Raw genomic sequence first — 22873 nt, 5'->3', positions numbered from 1 at the left:
TTATCTCTGAGGTCACTAATATTGCTATGTGAGAATTTTCTGTCAGTAGGATTTTTCCAAAGAAAAGTGGAATTTTTACCAAGTCAGATTTCCCCAAGAAAAATTTTAATGGTAGGCAAAAGAAAAGAAGGCAGGAAAATCCAAACCATTGATTCAGTTCAAGATGAATTGGAGTGTTTGGTTTTGCTGAACAAAGACAGGATCACACAACACATCCTAACCTGTCCCACAGATTATGGGGAGGTGTCACACCTATGACCTCTCACCTGTTGTGTTACATGGCCCAAAAGAAAGATCAAGGTTTGGAAACCTGTGTGTCATTTCCACTTTGCAGCACTGGAAATGCTTGAGATGGAAAAGTGAAAACCTGACACAAGATGACAGAACATGCCACTGGGCTGCAGGCCTGTTCTCTCTGAACATTTTATTTTGAACCTAAGGTCTGGACTTCCCATGCTTTGAGGCAGAGCCAGAAGTTCTGAACCGACCCGACACATTTTCGGTCAGCTAGGCTGCCTGACAAAATTTAAATCATGTTTCTCTATCATTGCATTGCATCGTGAGATTATATTCTACTGGCAATCTACATTGACCTCCATGGCGCAAGTGTCCTCACATGTGTCATGGATGTCACCTGACTGTGAATATTGTGGAATGTGCAATCTAGTGCAGATAGGAGAGAATCTGAATTTCAAACGTGTTGAAGTGTGCTGCTATTGATGCTCAAGAGAGGTCTGATTTGAAACCAAAAATTTCATATTAGCTGAATGTAATGGAACAGGTATGTTACACGAAAGGTATTGTGTTTTGGATGTTTCTAAATTAAAACTTTTTGAATTTCTGTTCCGTGGAAATCCTAAACAATACTTTCATCCAAATTTAGGACAAAGGCAAATGCTGGCTTTCTTACGTGGTACAAATTCTTAATCTAACTCTATTCCTTCTCTGAATAGTTTACTCAGTAGATAGAGCATTATGTATCAATCAGATATAAATTTTTGTTCATCAGTCATTACAACTAGTAGGTACTTTTGTCTCTTTTGAATATTAACTGATTGCAGTGCTGTGTAACCATATGAGTCCTTTATTATTCAACATATTCATGACTATGACTACCCTTCATCTGTTTTTCATCTTCAAATGGTGAAAATTAAGGCTATTTCTAAAATGACCCATTAATATAATATAAAAGCTTAGGGCTCAGCAAAATAAATCTGAATTAAGATTTCTCTTTCTGATCTTTGTGAATCATCTCCTTGTGTGTGTGGAACTCACACCCATAAGGTGATACAACAGGACTTGCGAGGAGTGATATTGGAAGAACTGGTTACTGGAGAGTCAGAGAGAAGAGACACATTTACCATCATCTTCTGGATAGGCAAGTGGTGTATCAGGCGAAGTTCCTGCATCTATGGATTTCCTGTTGAGTCTTTCAAGCTTCAAACCCAGTGAGTGTAGCAACAGAACTGCCTTGTTGGTATGCCTTTACATCAATAAGGGGCTTAAAATGTGGATAATGCAGTTCAGAAGACTTCTAGGGATTTATAACAGGCTTGTAATAAAAGCCATAGTCTTCTAGGGCTTCCTGGTTGTTGTTGCGGTGCTTAGAGTGGCTTAAGGGAAGGGAGCAGCAGTTGAGAAAGTTTTTCATGAGCAGAAGAGCATTACCATCTACATGCACAAAGGAAGTTTTAAGTCCCTACAGTAGCAGCCATAGAAGCCAAGCACTGTTCTGTCCTTCTCAGAAATGTGCCTGCTACTTTTCAGCTTTCCAAAAGCTTCTGAAGCTTAACCAGGGAAAGTGCAGTATTTCATGATCTAGCACCTGACTGCTGCTTACTATTCACAGATCTGTGCTTGGATTTAAAAAACCACCTCCAGTGCAACCTCAGGTCTATTAGTCTTGTGTTTTCTCTTGGCCTCAGTGCACAGAGAACTCTGTGCAGAAGGACCTTTTCTGTGCAACTTCTGTAAAGTATTTCTGTATCTGAAACCCTATAGACAAACTTGCTGCTGGTAGGGAGCCCCAGGGCCCATGTCCTGCTTCCCTGTGCAAGCAGGAGGCTGATTTGAGTTGTACTAAATGTCCAAGTCCTCTTTTGTGGAGCAGGAGCCAGGTGTGCCACCCTGAGGAGGTGAACAGTGCTGTTGTTACACCTCTGCGTATGCCCTTTTCCTCTCATAGTGTCAAGTGCTCACATTTCTGGGTTTTTTACTGTTATCAGCACATGAAGTAAAATTTTGGTTAATCCAAGCACTAGGGCTTATCTCACCTGCTTTTTCAAACTCTCATTTTCCTGCAAGTGATAAACACTTGTGGGGAGCTTTGTTTTTGTTGGAGTATTTTTTTGTTTGGGGGGGTTGTTTTTTTTTTGTTTTGTGGGGTTTGAGGGGTTTTTTTGTGTTGATATTTTTCCTTTCCAAAAATAAGAGCCTCTGTTGATGTTTGTATATACTCAGGCACCTAGATCAGGGACATGTCCCTTGAAGCATAGGACAACCCTGCTGAAAATCAGGTTGCTTATTCAAGTTCCTAAATGAAGTTTTACAGGTTCAATATTTGAGTTCCTTTCTTTGAAAACTGGAGCTTAAAAATAACCTCTCTTACCTCATGCAGATCATTGGAGAGATTTTCCTCTGACTTTTACAAAGTACCTCTCCTCACATCAGGACTTGGGCTATGATGCCTCATTTAGATGGGCTAATTTAAGTGAACAGCAATGAAGAAGAAACCAGAAAAAGAGAGATGGGTTTTCTTCAGCAATCAGACGCTGAAAATTATTTAGCTTTAAAGACTTTCTTGATTATTTCTATCTAGTCTTTTCTGAGTTTCCTTGTGGAAAGGCTTTCTAAAAGGTTAGAATCAGGAAGCAGGGAGTAGCTTGTGCCTTCAGTGCTGTACTAATTCCAAACTCAACTCTCCGGAGGAGCCCTATCCACAATTTAAGAAGGAGCTGGGTAGGACTTCGTTGTGCTCCCCAAGGTCAGGGAGGCATTCTCCTCTTCCCAGTCCCTCCCATTCCAGAGAATTAGGGTGAATATAGGATCTCTTGAATGATCCAGATCTGGTGTACAATTTTCAGGTGCTTCTATTATGTGTGCACTGGAAATGATATTCTAAATTGTTTAACAGTCAAAGGTCTAATTTTGCAGAAGATAGGGTAATTTTGCAGTTCTCCAGCATAAAAAACATGATCTATCACTTTAACAGTCCTCCACTCTTTCTTAGTATCTCTCATCTAAAGGCTTTAAAGTACAGTTAAACCTTAATGAATAAAGACTCGAAATCTTCCCAGAAGGTAGGTTTGGTGTTCGTATCATTTTGCAGATGAGCAAACTAGGACACAGAGAGGAAGTGATTTGCCCTCCAAGGGGACATGTGAAGAAATCCAAACTGTGATCCTGTCATTCATCACTTGATTTTTTTAAAGCCATTTTTAGGTAAATCTTGTGCTGTGGTATTGGTGAGGTTCTACCTTTTTTTTTCAGATCAATGTAAATATTATCTAGGTAAAGGAAATCTCTCTAATAAGCAACAGCTCAAAGCAAGGCCTTGCCTATCAGATTATGTGTTTTTTTCTGACCTTTCCTTCTGGGTCACGTAATCTACTGTTCATTACACACAGAGACTTGACTCAAATTCTGCTGTTGCATAGAGAGTTGCAAGTGCACCCTTGTATGCTGACACTCTTCTGCAGGACTTTGCAGCACCCCCAGCTGCGGCAGTGAAGGGGAATCTCTCTCTGAGCCCCCTGCGCTGGCAGCTGGGCTGCTGGTGTGACCGCCAGCCACTGGGAGGTTGTTGGAATTTCGATGAGTTAATCTCATCACTTTATCACAGGGCACTTACAGAAATTACAGGGAGCTGTGAGCAGCTCACTGTGCTGGCAGCCAGCCCCAGGACCCATAAAAGAAATTGAGACACAAAAAAAAAAAAAGTCAGAGAACTTTGTTAAACTTTTGGAGATGATAGTTTTTTGTGATTGAGTTCTGCTTGGGTAATGCTGATTGTGCCTCCCCTGGTCATGTCGCTGCTTCCTGCGATAATGGCAGGTATTGCCCCCAGCTGTGGCTCTCAGTCCATGCAGCACACAGCATGTTTTTGGGCCTGGCATAAAATGCCATTTGCTTTGGCAGCATTGTCTTGTGTGAAGAGGGTACAGTGAGCCTCACCTCTAGCATTTGCACCTATAGAGAGGACTGTAAGACACAGCTGCTGGTGCTTTCTTCCCTCAGACTGGGCACAGTGTGTGGAAGAGACAGATGAGCCTGTGTTAAATGTGAAGGCAAACAAGCATGCTGAATTGGGATGTCCCACTGGTGCTGAATGTATTTTTTCATATGTGCTAACCAGCAGACTACGGGGCTGCTGCACTACCTGGTGACCACTGCTTTGCTGTCCAGGAAGGGGTGCTTGCCCAGTGCTCACTCTCCTCTGGCTCTGCTCCTTTAACAGTCATGATCTCAGTACAGAAATGCCTTTGAGAACTGCTGTGTGCATCCGGCATGTGTATGGTAACTATTACCTGCACATACTCTGACACTGTCACATTTAGTTGTGGTATATTTTTTGTAGACCCTTTTCAGTACTTTGCTTGTCAAGGGGACCAGGGCCTGGAGGCATGGGGAAGTTGGGGGATCTTCTTGATGCTGTGGAGGGACCTTGAGCATTCAGATGAGGGCTGTCACTGCCTCCAGCTGCTATAAGGGCTCAGTGCCCTTGGTGTAGTGTCTCTGTGTAAGGGGTCAAATTTTTGGCCTTTGGACCACAAAACATAAAATCTTGTGTCTCTCTAGAACTCTCATCCTGGGTTTGGTGAGAAAGGTTAACACTGAAACAAAGGCAAAACTTTAACAAAGTGAGACTCTGTTTGAGTTTTTTCCCAGGTTTGTTCCTGCTGCGTTCCTTCCTGCGTGGGGCACAGCAAGTATCTGATCATGAGATCGTGGCCACCATACTCATGGGTCTGTAATGTGCTGAAACTCCGTGTTTAGAGCAGGAGTTTATTTATTACCTTGAGATCAAGCTTGAATCTCAATTTCCAGCTCTCTGAGAACGTTGATACGTGGCTGGCTATTGAAATTCAGGTGCTGCAAAATGACGAAATACAGCCTGAACGGAAGCAACTTGTGCAGCACACTGTGCTCCTGCAGACAAACTGTATTTTGGGGGTAGATGAGCAGTGGTGAAGAATGGGGTGGCTGGGGTGGAGCTTAGGGTCAAGTTGCAAGTCTTGTGACAAAACAAGAAGCAAGAGGTAGAATGTTTGTAACTAACAGGCCAATCACCTTTAGGCTTTAGGGGCTGTGTGCTCCTGGAGTTTCACCCAGAATGGGCCAAGAATACTGAAATAAACAGTGCTTTCTTTCTAATGAATCTGTGCTCTGCTTTTCCACTCAGATTTTCAAGGGGCTTTCCAACAGCTTAGTTAGCCCCAAGGTCTAATCACCACACCCAAAGATTGATATATATCAGATTGCTGATCTTTATTTATAGAGAGGGAAGGGTCTTGCACTAGAATATAAAAATCCATTGCAGAAGTAGGAACAAAAATCAAGTCCTGTCCCAGTGTTAAAAAACTGTAAACTCTGCTTCTAATCTGATGTTTTACAAAGTCCATACTGTTATTGTCTCAGCTCTTACCTACATTCCTCCCTACACCTCAGTTTCTTTCCTTTGATCATCAGACCAACTTTTCCATTCTCCTGAATTGACTGTAGAGCTTAGATACCCTTTTCAGTGCTGCGTGATTTACCAGTATCTAGTCCATCCCTGCAGCAAACATTGAATAGCCCTCTTCAGAAACATCATCTCAAAATGAATGGCAGGATGGAGACAGCTGTTTTTGTTTGTTGTCTTCTAGTACTAAATAATTGTTACCTTCCACTGTCATCCAGCATAATTCCACTTACATCCTCATATCAGACCCTTGCTCCATGTTTCAGTTACATTCTTGGCTTCCAGTACAATACGATTTGACTAGAAATAAATTTGGGATGTTTCTTTCCCTGTTTTATCTTGGAGACAGTGTTGCAACATGATCATAAACGAAAAGGAAATGAGAAGCGATAATGGTCTGTGCAAAGGGATGAGAGGCAGGTGCACAAGAACTAATAAAGTAAAACTGTAAAGATTTGCACAGGTAACCTATGTTCATTTTACAGGACGTCTTATCTCTTTCTCAATCTAGACCTACTGCTTCCCTGCTACCTGTAGTATGCCTGCTGGCAGGAGGAAGCAAAGGAGAAAATGCTGGTTCCCCAAGCAAGGCAAGAAAGGACAGATGACATCTGTCCCACAGATGTGGAGCAAGACTGGCAGCAAAGGAAATGCTGCTAATGTCTGAACTGCTCCCATGCTCAGCCCTGGACTTCAGGGAACAGGCCAGATTATAAAGGGTGCAGCACAGGGGACAATGACATACCTAGAGGACACGTGCCTGAAAGTCCAGCATTGCAATCAGCCCCTTGGATAGGTCAGCTGGCTGTAGTCTCAGAGGATGTGTCTGTGCAAATTAGCGAGCAAACGTACAACATACACAGACTGATGGTGTTGGGAATATCTGGGCACTACAGCCAGTCCCTGGATCAGTGGGGAAAACGTGATTCCTGGGTGACCATCTCTGTGTTTGATTTCAGGGAATATTGAATACAGCTGCCCGGCTACCAATGAATGTGAGATCACGAAACGGAGGCGCAAATCCTGTCAGGCCTGTCGCTTCATGAAATGCCTCAAAGTGGGGATGCTAAAAGAAGGTAAGAGTCAGAATGAGAATTTTTCTCTGTCCTAACGGTGCCTGGGACTCCAGGCCTTGCAGGATCTCCGAGGCTAACTGCATGCTTGCCTGCTCTGGCTTTCTGAAGGAATCTTTTTACAGGCTTTGTAACAGAGTCAGGATGGGCAGTGACTAAGAGGGCAGTCAAGAGAGGAGAGTGGTTCTAGTCAGCACCCTTGTGCTAGGATATTATTTCTATTACTTGCAAATTTGACAAAATAACTAGAAACTGGCTGTGCCAGACTGTTTCCTTTCCCAAACTAACCCTGCGCTGGAGGGTGTTGCTCTTCTTTCCCTCAGGTCATTTTTCATTTTTGAGGAGGAGAAGCTCTTTCATGATCATGACTGGGTTGGCTGGATATCATAAGGGAAGGACAGAGTTAATGCACAGCTGTGGCATGCTGTGCAATGAAGGTCTGCCCATATTACCACTCAAGAGACTTTCTGAAGATGGGTGGTAGCACAAGTTTGTCTGGGAGCTGTGGATTGCTGCCCTGCATGCTCAACCTATGTTGTACTCAGTCTATTGATGTGTTTAGAGGTCTCTGAGCAGTATTCAGCTTCTCTCTTGTTCTGTTTTTCCTCCTCCTCAATCCTTGTCCATTCAAGGTGAACCATAGGGAATTCAGTGGCAATTAAACACATTCTTATAGATTGACTTTAAAACTTTGTTTCCCTTGGGGTCCCTCTGGGAAAGTCAATGAGGGGGGGAGGGGGAGGGAAGGAGAAGCATTGCATGTAACCTCCTGCATTGCTGTACCTGGCAGAGAATGGTCCCCTCAGCTTAACCACAAGGAACAGCAGCTGGCTGTGGACTGCAGAAGTCCTGTATGCTGGAGCCAAGACACTAGCACACAACTCTCTCCCAGGTCATAACATCATAGCAGCTGGTGATGAATTGTATGATGTCACTCGAGTGTGTATTCCTTCTCAGTAGGGCTCTCTCATTTCTTGAGGGGCAGGTTAATGGCAGCCAATGTTGTAAAGAATGTAGATTAGGTGTTAAACCAGTTTTGTTCTTTGATGGATGTGTGGTTTCTGTCGTTAAAAATCTTCCTACTAGAGCACACCAGTTACCAAGGGGCAGAGATGCAGACTTATGTAGTCTGGCCCACCCTGACCTAGATGTAGAGGTGGTAGACTCAGAGGATCTTGATCTACTGCTGGGAAGGAGGCACCTGCTTTGTAGTTAGAGAGGGACCACTGAAAACCTGCTTCTCCTCATGTGATAGTTCAGGGAGGGTAGGGGATAGTTCCCCTTTCCCATGTGCCAATGCACACTAGTGACACTGGCTTTAGTGGGAGCACAGGTTTATAATGCACTGTAGCCTATTCATATGAATCCCATAAAACAACCTTAAAGGCCTGTAGTGGCTCCAGTCACTGGAGCAGCAGAGCAGCAGCATGGGTCCAGGCTTGCTGGCTGCCTATATCTATGCTGCCCTGCATCCAAGCAGTTGAGTCTCTCAGAGCTGGCAGCTGTTGAAGCGGAGTCACAGGAGCTGGTGCTGGCATGCTGACTGTGTGGCCAAGGTGTCTTCTGCTTCCAATTTTGGAAGTTCAACACTCTTCAGAGCAGGGTCCTGTGAAGGTTTTGTGTCTTAGCTTTCAAGCTGTGGGAAAACAGTTAACTCCTTCCAGACCAGAGTTAGTCTGGAAAGCAGCATAGATTCACTCACACTATGCTGTGCATGAACTCCTGAACTCTATGGGATAGTACTCATGGCAAACTGAAATTTGACTCCAAGGCTGCTTTTATTAGTGTATTTAGTTATTCATATCGGGATTGATCCGGCATCATTAAAGTCTCTGGGGAAGGGTGGTTTGCTATTGATGTTAGTGTATCTGTGATCCTGCCCATAATGTTTAGTGCTGTGGAATATACAGCATAAAGATTTATTGATACCAATGGGATACAAGAGCTCATGATAATATCAAGAGGAGACTACACTAGCAATTTGCAAATAGGACTCCTCTGCCCTAACACAGAGTGGTCAAGTGATGTTGGTCAGGCATTTTTTTTGTCTTTCTTTTGCTCAGTATTCCAAGCTGAGAAATAAGGGTCCTACTGCTTTGCTTTGCAAAAGGGTTATGAGGACCAATTAGTTAACTTTATGTGAAGCCTGGTGGAAGCACATGGTATTAATATACAGAATTCAATCAATACACATCTTTAAAAGCCAAATCCAAGAAGGAAGAAAAATGGTTTTATATTCTTTGGTCTCCACAGAGCCAGGAGTTTCTAGAAAGAACAAATCCACAATTGTTTGATTTGCTCAAAATGCAGAATTGACAAGGGATTTTGGATTAGAAAGGGTTCATTAGTCTTTTCCATCGCTGATCGGTCATCTTATTAGCTCATCCATTCCTTTTCTGGTGCCAAGTGTTCCCAGCTGTACAGTTCTAATACTTTAACTGTTTTTAAAAATCCCCAATGTCTTGGTTTCCCCAGAGAGCCTATTCTACAGTCTCCAAGCATTCATTAGGACAAGATATATCTTGATATTTGAGCAATGTTTTTTTTTTCCTTTCAGTAGTTCCCCTTCCAACTTTCCCTTGGTGTATCTCTTCATCACTGGATTCATCCATGGCAGAAGGTTGCTAAGCCATGTTTTTCCTCCTGCTTGATTATCACAAGTTTGGAGGAAAACAGTTGTTTGTTTAAAGGCAAGATCTAGAAACCAGTTCTTCTCTTGACATGTTTCTCCTTGATGTCCTTGGCAGAGGGTTTGTAACTTAGTGGGGATGTTTCTGGGTCAAGGAACTGTTCTTTTGTTCAAGAAGAAAAGTGTGATATTCCATTAGTAACTAATTAAGGGCTTCCTGATTTCTTCTCATTTCCCTGGTTATTCTCACCATACCTGATGTACATATCATTTCCTGCCTGATGGGTATGTGGCATGAACCTGTTCTTCAAGCAGAAGGCACCAGTACTCAAAGATGGCAAAAACAAGTAGCCATGACTTCAAGTTCTGCCTAATACTTGAAGAGCTCAGCTTGATGCTGCAGGAGGGACTTAGGTTCTCCCCTTGGAGCCTGCATATAAGGTCACCAGACATCTCTCCTCCCTGCATGGGCTGCAGCTAGGCAAACAGCTGTGAATGTAGCCCTTTAAGATCTGGGGAGACTTCCCCTAACATAGAAGTGCAGGTTATTCAGGCAATGCTGAGTGAATGAGGATCAGGGCAGGAAGAGAGCCAATGGACCAATCAATAGGTGTCTCAGATATCCAGGCCACTTTCTTTGAGAGAGCTCCGATCAATGTATTGCAACAAGGGAACTGCACGGACACCAGAGCTTTGCTGTCTCAGGTTCTCCTGTTGTGACGCTGCAGGGCAGGCAAGACTCACTGGGAAAAGTGGCAAGCAGAACACTCTGCCCACGGAGCCCAACTGGCTCAGATGTCTCAAGTGTCAGCCTGTCTGGATGCCTGTCTCTCACTTTCCTCTTCCATCTGGAATGTGCCCCCAGAGAGCATTAATTAGCCCTCACTAGCAGGCTCATATAGGAAGCTGCTGAATCTGGAGTCTAGAATTCCAGCAGATTCCAGTCCCAGTGCCCCTGTGGAGAGGCATTGTCCCCAGAAAACCTGTGCTCTGCTGCTCTTGGCCTTGCTGAAGCACCAGCAGACAGTGGGAAATGAGCATCTTCACAGCTTTGTCCAGTAGAAGGGCCCACCCCTCTGCTCTGCAAAGCTCAGGGAAACCTGAGCAACCTGTGATAATGCTCACTGCAAATGGAGAAGATGATACCTACATTCATGTCTGGCCAGTGGGGATAGCCAGTAAAAGAAAGCATGCCCTCCAACTTGCAAGGGAGAGGCATTTTCCAGAGCTGGGCATCCTTGGTTTTGTCCACTGCATTGCCTCTTTGCCCCCATCACTGTCTGTCTTGTGACTACAATGACCAAATATAGCTCTTTAACTGTGGGTGCTACAGCGTAGATCTAGATCTCTCTGGCCTTCCGGAATGATGGATAGAGAAATTTCTGCAGTTTGGCAGGTCTCTTTTAAAAACTCAATATACCTTGTCAGTTTACCTTGTCAGTTTTAGAGAGAATATACCCTTGCCATTCACGCTCTAGCCACCCATGGCCTTTCTGTTCTACAGCAATTTGTTTGTCTTCAAGACACAGATGTAATTTCAGATGACACATGGCTTGTGTATGTGGGTTCAGAGGTTTTATTTTGGATGTTGGCTGGTTAAACATGACCTTGCAGCTTTGCCCTCCACACCTCTGCTGCCTCTCTGAAGTCGCAATCCTGTGTGTCACCTTGTAGAGTGGCATTGTGACAAGGCCAGTGATGTCAGTCTTTCTCTATGTGTCAGTGTGGTGGGTTGACCTTCACTGGCCACCAGGTGCCCACCAAGTTGCTCTCTCACTCTCCTTCCTCAGCAGGACAGAGACAAAAAATATGCTGAGAATGCTTGTGGGTTGAGATAATGACAGGGAGATCATTCAGCAATTATTGTAATGGGCAAAACTCGACTTAGGGAAAATTAATTTAATTTATTGCCAGTTAATAAGAGAGTAGGATGTTGAGAAATAAAAACAAAAACAAAACCACTTTCCTCCTACTTTTGCTTCTTCTGAGGCTCAACTCACTCATGACACCTACCTCCTGTGCCCCAAGCAGCACAGATGAACAGGGACTGGGAATTTGTGGTCAGTGTATCACACTTCATCTGTGCTGCTCTTTCCTCCTCACACTGTTCTCCCACTGCAGTGTGAAGTCCCTCTCACATGATACAGTTTTTCATGAACTTCTCTGAAGTGAGTACTTCCCATAGACTGCAGTTCTTCACAAACTGCTCTAACATGGGTTCTTTCCTCTGGCTACAGTCCTTCGGGAACAAACTGCTCCAGTGTGGGTTCCCCACAGGCCACAGTTCCTGCTATAAAACCTACTTCTGCATGGACTCCTCTCATTGGCTGCAGCTCCTACCAGGAGCCTGCTCTGCCACAGACTTTCCACAAGCTGTAACTTCCTTCAGGGCATGTCCACTTGCTCCACTGTGGGGTCTTCCATGGGCTGCAGGGTGGATATCTACACTACTGTGGTCCTCCATGGGCTGCAGGAGGAAAACTTGCTTCACCATGATCTTCACCATGGAGTGCAGTGTAATCTCTGCTCCGGCACCTGAAGCACCTCCTTTCCCTCCTTCTTCTCTGACCTTTGTATCTGTAGGGCTGTTTCTCCCATATTTTCTCACCCCTCTCAGCTGCTGTACTGCATGGTTTTACCCTTTCTTGAATATGTTGTCACAGAGACACCACCTGCATTGCTGATGGGCTGGGCTTTGACCAGTGGTGGGTCTGTTGTGGACTGTATTGTTTCTAAAGCTGTGTTGCTCCCTGTTTTGTGCTGGCACATCTGCAGAGAACCAAATGGAGCATAAACAGTTCAGAAAAAGAAACAAAGCTGAGTCACTAATTGCTTTCATGAAGTGCATGCACATGAAATCATGTGTTACATCACACAGTGACAAACGATTCAGCAAAGAAAATAACTGTCTAAAAAAAATCTTGTCCAGGCATTGAGATGTCATCCAGTATTCCACCAACCTTTGAGTCTTCTTTTCCTTCTTAATAAAAGTAATGTTTATTATGTTGCTGAAGAACTGTTGTCTTCTGCTCCCTGCCAGTGCTAAAATTTGTCTTTTCAGAGTCCTACTCATGGCTGAGTCCTAAGAGTGGCTTTCTGAGATATGTGAGTGGCTTCTGCCCAGTTTCTTGCAGACATCACTGGTTGGCTTCCAAGAAAGAGGGTAAAGACTGAAGGGGTCTTGGGGATTTGTCCTGCGATAGACAGGTATTACCTTATTTCAGAAAACAGAAGATAGGAGTCCCCCAGATCTACATGCATTTGATATGCTAAAAGCAGGAGTGGGAATTCCCAGGACAGGAAACGTGCCCTGAATGAGGTGTTTTGTCCCAGTCTGAATGTCTTTGAAGGCCTAGCCTCTTGGCTCTCAGGAGTCACCCAGCAGCTGTTTCTTGTGCAGTGGGAGTGAAGTCTACAAATGCAAGGAAGGAGGGTAAAGGAAGATAGTCTTGATCTGGATGCAGAAAAAGGAGGCTTTTTAACAGCAATACAGAGATTAGGCAATCATCCAGTAAAGACATATGATTTCTCTTACCTAGGTGACTCTCTTTCTTCCCAGAGCTGTATCTGTTGTGGTGTTAGTAATTCCAAGTACAATTATTCCTTTCCAAGGCTTTGTTCCTTTGCTCCTAATGCATTTCCATAAGAAATGCTAGAGAACATATTAAAATTTAACAGGGATCCCAAATTCTTTGTTACAGATCTCCCAAGCTCTTGGAATCCTATCTGTCTAATATTATTTCTGATGTAATGGTTGCTGCAACGTGTGGATACTGACACTGCATGGCCAGGTAGTGAAACACGAAGGATAAGTCAGCATAAGAGAGCCCAAAGGTCATTCAGCTTATCTTCCTCTTTCCCTCCTGTCCCTGATGTCTTTGGGAATACCCTGCTTCACAGGAACTTGCAATAACCTGGTAACCCTTGTGTTGCCCAAGTGCCTGCATCTCTGTGAATGTTGGAGGTGGTCCCCACTTCAGAGATGGTGAGACTGTAATCTCCAGATTTCAGAAGCAGCTATCTCTTAAATCCATGATTCTCCTATTAAAGACCCTGGCTGATTAGGAAACCCTGTAGCCAGTGGAACTTTGGTGGTATTTAGTCCCAACTCTTCTGTTTCTCTTACCAGCTGCTAATATCATAATTTCTTCCCAGGGAATCAAATCTGTCATCCTGGACAGACATGGCTCTATGAGGAGGTGAATTTGGTGCAGACATCTAGTATCTGAACAAGGGTTTTCAAACACTGGCCGTCTCAAACTAGTTCCACTTAGTAACTTTGTCTTCATCCTCTACTGAAATCCAGATAACTGAATCAACAGCAGAGCTCCTTTTCAGCAATGGAACCAGACGGAGGGTGTTTAATTTCTGTTTTCAAGTGAAAAAATCTCTCAATGGAGCAAAGTGTTTCAAGCAACCTCTCCCTCCTGTCCTCATCCCTGCTTCCAGGCCATGTGTTCTCAAAAAGACATTTGATTTCAGTGAAAGCTCAGCTGACCTCCCTGCGATATGCTTGGGTTCTTGCTTTGTGCTTCCTGGGAAGGATGAGGTCTCCTCCGGGGACCCTGGGTAATTGGGTTAGTGGCCAGCTCATGTCAGGAAATTAAAAGGTAGCCCTGATCGGGTTGCTGCTGTGTGCAATTTAATGCCTTTGTATTTATAGAGCATTCTGCCTCCAGCTGCTGCCAGAAATACCCCTATTGGAAGTATCCTAATGAAAAATTGTTTTTCTTTCTCTAAAATATCCTTATGTTTAAAAACAGACAGGCAACCCCCTGTCCTTTGAAACAGGATCTCCAGGAGCAGTGAGTGGCATCTTGATGTCTGTACCATCCACACCTAAGACATGAATTGAGTATTTGCAGTGTGGTTGGAGCTAGGCTGGTTAATGGTGTGGCACAGAGCACGTGCTGCCTTTGGTAAGGAGATGGTAATTCTCCAAAGAGGAGTCTTCCAGTGGATGGGCTGTCCACAAAGGGCACAAAGAGCATAAGGGCACTTGGTATCTGTTTTCTGGACATAAGAATCTCACATCGAGGACTATCCCTACAACTTCTCCCACACTCAGTGGATTATGAATCTGTTTAGTTTGGTTTCTCCAATTCATTTTGAATTATTTATCTGCCTAGGTTCTTACCACACCTAATTAAATCTCCATTCTATCAAACATGAATTCCAGGTTCCATCGATATACATCTCTGTGGGTTCAGAAAGACATCACCTCTGTACAGGTTTATGATAAAAACTTCATGCATTCTGCTACCAAAAACAGTGCTTAGTGCACTTGTGTACAGAAAAGAAGAAGCAGATAAAAACTGCAACAACCATGCAGGGATGTTTTGACCCCAACCGTTGTGCTACAAGCTTTTAGGCAGTTCTGACAACACATCAGGTAAGATTCTTTGAGGTGTGCAAGAATGGGATGGGACTGAATATATGTCCCACAGCTCTACAGTAACTTAAGGCATGTGCATCAACATTTTCACAGTCTCTGCTGACCTATGTACACCAGTCACTCAGCTCTCCCGAGATTCTCAATCCCTTCCCCTTGCTCACCTTTGGAGACTGTGACAGCCCTTGGCCTGCAGGGTATCCTGAGAGGGTCTTTACTCAAATTGCCTGGCACAGCTGTTCCAATTTAAGAATGAATGGACAATAATTCTTACCGTTGGAAAAGCCAGTGCTGAGGTGAGAACTTCAGGAGAAGCTTCAAGGCTGCAAGGCTCAATCAGAGTTGCTCTAAGAGGATGGCCAAAGCAGCAGCATGCTGTGTTGGTGGGTCTAACTCCCTCGCCTCTGTGGACCTCTGTCACAAGCAGGCCTCTCTCCATGCAGTGCTGGGAGCCTCTCTGTTGTGTCACATATCTAAAAATTGTTGGGTTTGAGCCATGCTTTTCTACCTGTTCCAAAATATGCTCCACCTAAATAGACTGAGACAGAAAACTGGACTGAGAAAGCATTGTTTTGACCCCTCAGGCGTTCTCTTGGTAGTGAATGGAGAGAAGTATCTGTCACCACTCCTCCTCAGGTAAGTGGCTGGCCAGTGAGATGAATGTGGAGGTGCCTTCTTCTCTCCGTTGCGTGTCAAGGGAGCCCAGATGCACAGAAGGAAGCTGTCAAAGCCTAACATAAAGGGAGTTAAATCACAACCAAGGGCTGAAGATTCCTCTAGGCAGCAAACACCTCTTAGGGGCTTTATATCTGAGTGCTACCTCTTGGAAAGCCAGTGTAGCTGGGGCTTTGTCATCCTTTAGATCTTCTTGTGAAAGGCAACCTCGGTCTTTTCCTGGCAGGCATGTTCCTGTATCTGTCCTTTTGTGCAATGCCCCTCAGCCTGCTGCTGTGCAGGCATTGTGGCCATGGTGGCATAACCAATAGAGCTGCTGTCCTGTTTCAGACTGTTTAGAGGGCTAAGAGGGGAGGCAATGAAAGGAGAACATTTGCATGGACCATGGACACAGGGTGAATGTGTGGGTGTGGGGCTTACTACAGAGGACAAGGTACTGAGATATTCTTTATTCCCATTTGCCCTTGAAGACCTTGTTAATTCCAGAGTTTCCAAGGTGACTGCAGGAGCAAGGTGAGAGGGGCTCAGCATGGGAAGGAAGATGTACATTTGAGAGGCAGCAATGGCTAATGCTGCAGAGACAGCTCTGCAGAGCTGGCTCTCATGCAGCTGGCACTGGTGGAGGAGGAGGACTGGTTTTCAAGCTGTGTCAGTTACACCAGACTCTGTATGCTTTGGACCAACCACTTGGGACATGCTGCTTGTGTTTCTGTGTGTGAGGAGCTGACACCTTGTGTTACTGGTCCAAGGCATGTGAGAGCCTCTGGTGCCAGGTATCATCAGGCATCTAAGGTCTAACCTGTCTCTGTGAGTCCGGGGACTCTTCAGCCAGACAGACAGCAAAGAAACTTTATTACCTAACATAATCCTGAAAACATCAAAGGTGGAAGAGGCTGCAGCATCCTGCTTGAACTGATCTAATCTCTCTGTAGGGCCTTGCAACATAGGAGGTGAATTTTCATCTCCACTGCCCCCTTCCCCAGACTAGTTTCCTACCCTCTCTTTCCAAGTGTAATTTCCAGGCTTGTTGACCTGCACCATGCTAGTCACTGTGTTCTTCTGGCTGTGCTGATCTGTAAGCCTCAAGTGCAAATGAGTTGGATAATTGAATCAGTCACCTACCAGAAGATTGTCATGAGGCTGACCTCTTTTTGCAGCAGTGTAAAAGCCTAATAGGGGTCTTCTCCCCTTCCCAAGCTGGAATCTGAGTAACAAAAGAGAGCCTAGTCAGGTTGCAGCCTCTCCATTCCTCTTAGGAAGAGATGCCTTTTCCTATAGTCTGTTTCTTCCCTATCTTGGCAAGTCTGACTTTTATGGTCATCACTGCTCTCTTTCCTTGATAGACTTCCTCCTGGTTCACTCATCCAAAAGCCACATCCTACTGTCTCTCCTGAAGTTCAGAGCAGAAAGGAAGAGGGAAATTCTGGGGGAAACACCTTGGGCACAACCCTTCTCACTTCCTTTCTTCTCTGGTCTTAGCCTGTACCTTCTAGCTTCTTTGGTCAGTGCCAATCCATGAACTTCAGGCTGCAGCTCTTGGGCACAGGTGAATGTGTTAGCTACAGAGCACCACCCCAGCTCAGACCCTGGGAGAGCAAGCAGGCTGTATTGGTGTGGAAACTGCAGCTCAATGATTAGGTGGACAGTGGGCACAGGACCTGGCTGATCTGTCAGGGAAGCTAAGCAAAAGCAGCCCTTTCGCCATTGCTTCAGGGCCAGCACTTGCCCTGTGTTCCCTTTGGTTGTGTCCTTCTTGAGCTAGACTCATACTGTGCCATGCAAACCCTGTAGCTTGGCTCCTCTGTTAGCTCTTTGGCAAGGTAGATCTTTCTGTTCCTGTCAATTCATGGGCATGTGATAGGACTGGATGGAAGGTAAGGTGAGGCTAGTAATTTGATGCGACAGCTGATATTGGTCCTAGACTGTATTTCCCGCTGGCCAGGGCTTAGCTTCACGGAGCTTTTAAGAGTATTTTTAGTTCCCAGAAAATAAAAGAGAAACTAAACCTGACTCTATGTGCTGTCACCTCTGCATACTCGGCTATTTTTACTTCCGACAGTCTCGGCCTGAGTCCAGCTTTTAAAAAAAGCTGGAATTATTTTACTTCCATTAAGAAAAAAACCCTAAAGCCTGATGTTATCAAGTCAGTAAGGGGACATCTGATCCCAAAGTTGTCAGGCAGACGTCTCTCCAAGGGGCATGTCAGAGAAATGCAGGGAGCTGGAACAGATCAGCTCTTTCACTGCAGAGGCTTGGTGCTGGCACAGACCTCTCTGCAAGCACTTGGAACACGAGTGGCACCCACAGGACAGTTAGAAAACTGACATCCCTGCCCTAGGCAGGATGCTGAATCGAGAAGTCCTGCGCAAGTCCTGGCTCTGCACTTCTCCCTGTTAGGTCAGAGCGGCTCTGGCAGGCAGGGAAGCTGAGAGTGAGCTGCCGTTGAGCTGGGACTCAATCCCTATGGCATTCACCACAGTCAGCCCCGTATGTAGGTCAGATGGGGTGCCAGGACTCTTACGCAGAGTCCCTCCAAAGGTAACAAAATTCAATGAACAGCAGCATTTTCTTACAATACATGGGAGTGGAAGGACCTGCCAGTAAGATAAGTTATCAATGGGTGGTGCTTTCCAAACTTTGCCCTCTACTGTTGCATCTCACCTTCTTGCTGATAATGTCAAAAAGGGGGGTCCAGGAGTGCCTGTGGTGGTGACAGTTTTGTAGGGTGAGTCACTTGTCTCCTTTGAACAGGCCACTTGTGATCTCTGTGACAACAGGGTTTGTGCAGGAGCTGGAAGGCAACGACTTTCTTTTGCTTCTGTCTTGTGAGGCTGCAGCACCAAATTGTATCGAAAGGTCTTCAGTATGGATCAGCTGCATCTCAAAAGTGACTGCTGCACCTTGCAGTTAATGTTCAGGTGGCTGCATGTAATGTTCAGGTGTGAAACCTGCCCTTGTGATTCCAGTGTATGTATCACTCAGCCTTGCTCCAGCCCTGTCTCTTTCATCTCCCTTCTCCTTACACTCTCCCACTTCCATTCATATCCCAGTTTACATCCCCGTCCATTTCTTCTCTGCTCAGTGCTTTGCTTCATGCTGCTTCTCTGATCTAACCCATCACACCTCACCACTCCATTTTAATGTCCTTTAGTGTCCCTCGCAGAGCTGCATCATAATCAGCCTACCTATCTTAAAATCAACCACAGAGAAAATCAAAGTAGAGCGGCAGACATTAAGTACCTAAGTACCACAGGTTCTGATTTTGGGCCATGCCCTTTCCTTCCATCTAGATATGACCCATTAGGCCATCAGATCTTTGGGAAAGGGATTTTACTATGATGGTTATGTCTAGAGTGTCACAGTCAGGGACTCGAGGGATTAAATGCTTTTGTTTACTGTAGCACCTGCAGGCCACTGCACTCAGCAGCTGGTGCAGGGATGTGCTACCATGGGGGTCAGTCTGTTCACCAGCTCTGTGGCTGGAGTGATGATGACAGGGTAGAACAGTGTCTCTGTGAGTGCTGATTGAAAATGTTTGCCTCAAGGAGTGTCGCACAGGAAAGGGGAACAAGAGGAGGACAAACAGTTGTTCAAAATTAACAAGCTGAAGTCCTTGGGCAAACAGACCTCTATCTGCTCAGTGAGGGAAGGAGGGATGGAGGGTAAATCTCTCTGCATCTTTCTTATCTTTCTTTAATACACTTAAGTCCTTTGTGTCCTTATAATCTGATTGAGGGTCCCTAGTACTGCTGCAACCTGTGCAGCCATCCCTCTGCCAAGCACTGGAGGCATGCTTCTCCTTGGGAGGAAGAAACAAGCTCCTTCCCCCGTTTCGTCCCTACTCCTCCCAGTTCCCCCTCCCTTTTGCTTATCAAACTGCACAGTGAAAGCATCCTGGAAGGCAGTGTGTTGGTTTCTGCTGGGCTGAGAATGGAACCTCCCTGCACGGATGACATCCTGACCACTGATGTTAAGGAATGCATCCTTTGTCTGGGAGGGTCCTGGGAAGCTCTGATTCAGTCCTGAAGTCTTGCAGCCTGTTCTGGATTCCTCTGTAATCTTTCAACAGTGTATTCCTGATCCTTTTCATTTTCATATCTGGTTGCTTGGTTTACTGGTAGCTCCTGAAATTTATGTCTCGCCCATCTTTCCTGGCTTAGAGGTAGATGTCACACATTCAGCAGAGCATGGAATAGAGGTCTTCTTTCTTAGGAAAACAGGGCACATTTACGGAGGGAAAGAAATCATGGATGGAAATGAAAATTTCCTACTTCATCCAGGACTTTATCAGTGTCATTCCTCAGGGATCTCCCTAGATAACCTCGGTTTTGGGATTCCCTGGCTGTCCTTCCTGAAATTGGTCTCTGGAGCATGTTGGGGCACCCAGGAAGGAGTCTTGCCCACAGCCTACCTGCTGCTGGGAATGGAGGTAAAAGAAGAAATAGGCATCATTTTCAGAAACAATACCACGTAATGGAGGAGAAAGGTGGACTTATGCTTAGGGATGTCAGTGAATTCTTCATACAGAGTCAGAAATAGAAAATGGGACAGGGGAAGGAAATTACTCAGTGTGACCTGAGCTCACTTGTATCAGCTTCATGTCTTCCTTTCCATCCTCAATATCCGTGGTCCTCCCACAGCAGCCACCTGCAACGGTAGTTCCCTTGCTCTGCAGAGCTCCACACCTGCTCATTCCTGTTTCTCCTGCTCAGTGGGAGATGTTGCTGCCAGACTGTATCACTTAGTATTGTTGGCCTGGTGTTCTTGCTGCTTAGGGGGCAGTTGGTACTGTCTGTCAATCAAATCAGTTTGGGTGCTGTAGCCATAAAGCGTATTAGGATCTAGATGTTGTTGCAAGTAGCAGTTTCAAGTGGTACAGGTGTGGCTGGTGCGAGCTTTACAGTAAAAGCTTTCTCCTTTCCATGGCATAGTAAGTAAACATGGCATTGAAACGTGGAGTGACAGACATCTGCCTCCTTCTAGGGTAGAATATTCACCGGAAGACTGCAGGCTTTTTCAGGTGTACAAGTTGTTCAAAAAGCATCACTTCAAACCTGATGCGGAGTGTTTGTTTTTAGTTGTTTGTGTTTATGTATGGTATGATTGCAAAATATTAATAGCTCAATGTTATTAGTAAGTGTCTCACATACTTGGTTCCTGTGATCAGAGTAGATAAACTACTGTGTGTTTCTAAGGAAGTACTCGTATAGTGTAAATTCAAAATTTTTTATTCTATTCGAATGCTTCTACATTTGTCTTGAAAGATTTTTTTTCCGCAAAAGCCACTTTTCCCAGAAGACTAAGTTATCCCAATTTCACAACAACTGATTACCAGAGACCATATGGCTGGTCAGAAATAACTGATAACTGGACAAATATCTATGGGTTTTTTTCACAGTTTCTTTTTAACACTGTATTTTGTACTAATAGCACAATTTAGTTGCTGTTCCTGGTCTATTGATGCTGCTATGGTTTTTTGCAAGGTGACAGTTACTGGTACTTCCTAGTCACTGGGGACTATTTTCAATGTGCAATTTCCAGTTTGATTCACTGTATTTTGAAAGAGCTGCAACAAATTCTTCAGTGTCTCCCTGCTTCATCTTTATCATGGCTTTATTGTAGTAGAAGTTGTTTCTGTTTATTTGGATTCTACTCTTATTACAGGTGCCTTTCTTGATCAAGGCTGAAACATTTTTGTTGAATTCATAGTTCATTATCTGTTCGCTATAGGTCACTTTTTTCAAATATAAATAGTGTGAGGTCACAGAACATTTAACTTTTCATTTTTAAGAACAATCTAAAAGCTTAGTTTTATAACTGCGGGTTTGATTGACATTTAAAGTCTTTCTTTTTAAAGGCAAGATCATCTAGAGGGCATTGAGTTCTGAAGCTTTTCATTTGCCCATTAGACTGATGGTGATTCAAGAGTTTGAATGGGTTAATTTCTGTCTTCATTAATGTTTTGAATAAAAGTAAAGCTCACAGCAGCATGCTTAGAGCTGGAGGCACTCTAGTTGGTATTAAGATTGCTGGGTTCAGCTGAGATCTCAAGTGTTTGAGAGAGGGAAGCTCCCTGGAGTATGGGGAACATCTTACTTAGCAAATTTAAGCATCTGAACGTCAAGGTTCCCTAAGGCACTAAGGAATCATGAGGATTTTTTTTGTTTTACCTGCAGGTGTTCGTCTGGATCGAGTCCGTGGAGGCCGACAGAAATACAAGAGGAGACTGGATTCTGAGAGCAGCACTTACCTGAGCTTACAGATCCCTCCCCCGGCTAAAAAGCCATGTATGTATTAGCCTTGAATTGTTGCCCTCTGAGCAGCCACTGTATTTTTTTTCATTGATCTCCCAAAATGTACAGAATAGCAGTTGTCACTTCAAATTCCTGTGTCAGTCAACAGCACTAGGATTTTTTTCTTATGATCATAGTGTAGAGGTAGATTAGGTGGGCCTAAGGTACAGCTCAGGTACTGTTATTCATTGTACCTAGGGTTAAATACAAGACCTTTCCTAGGAGATTATGTAAATCCATTTAGTGATAGTCTGATCTTTTCCTTTACCCAAGCTATGTTAACAAAACTAGTCCGATGCTGATTTCTCTTTTTAATACTACCCATAGTTCTTTAAACTTTTCCACATCCTACCAACTCCTTTGTGTCTCCTTCTCCCCTTGTTGGACCCTGTTGAGACAATTGCTGACAACATTACAGCAGCTTCCTGCTTTTGTCATCCCTGTGCAGAGCTGGTTTGGCACAGGCAGATCACTACAGCTTGTGTAGCTGCAGTGTAGTCTTCTCCTGTTGTCACCAAAACCATTACTGAGGTCCTATGGGTTCTGTAGTCATGTCTTATCCCAGGAGGGTCCACCTTTTATCATGAGAAATATAACAACAACTTTTCCTTTGAAATATGCAGTGACTAAGATCGTCTCCCACTTGCTGGTGGCTGAGCCAGAGAAGATTTATGCCATGCCTGATCCAACCATGCCAGAGAGTGACATCAAAGCCCTGACAACCCTCTGTGACCTGGCAGACAGGGAACTGGTGGTGATCATTGGCTGGGCAAAGCACATCCCAGGTAAACGGAATTACAAGGGTGTACCATGAACATCAAAGGGAGCTATTATTTATCTCTGCACTTATCGGTTTTGTCTTCAACTAGGATTTTTTCATGTAGTGATGCATGGAAAGTTCTGTCACAGAAAACTGCTTGTGGTGGGCTCTCATTGGTAACAAACTCCAATGCAGCCTATGATGTAGGTGCATAAATCGATGACTCTGTATGTATGTGCCCTGGGTTTATGCAGAAGGCTTTGATATGATACAGTGAAGTTCTCTGTTGTATTTGGCATTGAGTGGCCCAGTGAAAGCACTTGGGAAACAGCCTCTGGGATGGTACAGTGGACTTTTGTGATCTTGTATTA

The 22873-nt window shown here is 44.5% G+C and overlaps 1 protein-coding gene across 5 annotated transcripts in view; it reads left to right on the top strand.

Annotated features, from left to right (window-relative positions):
- The window catches only part of ESRRB (estrogen related receptor beta), a 128525-nt gene that overhangs the window by 90783 nt on the left and 14869 nt on the right, over positions 1 to 22873 (top strand). For all 5 annotated transcript variants that reach the window (XM_051806379.1, XM_051806380.1, XM_051806378.1 and 2 more), the window contains 3 exons: positions 6640 to 6756; positions 21626 to 21736; positions 22366 to 22527. In XM_051806379.1, coding sequence (XP_051662339.1) covers positions 6640 to 6756; positions 21626 to 21736; positions 22366 to 22527 — 390 coding nt within the window. The remainder of the gene's footprint in view (positions 1 to 6639; positions 6757 to 21625; positions 21737 to 22365; positions 22528 to 22873) is intronic.

Source organism: Manacus candei, unplaced genomic scaffold, assembly GCF_025592945.1.
Source record: "Manacus candei isolate 608988 ecotype Guabito, Panama unplaced genomic scaffold, ASM2559294v1 h1tg000067l, whole genome shotgun sequence".
NCBI lineage: Eukaryota > Metazoa > Chordata > Aves > Passeriformes > Pipridae > Manacus > Manacus candei.
Note: the sequence above shows the minus strand (reverse complement) of the source record. Positions and strands in the feature narration are given on the sequence as shown.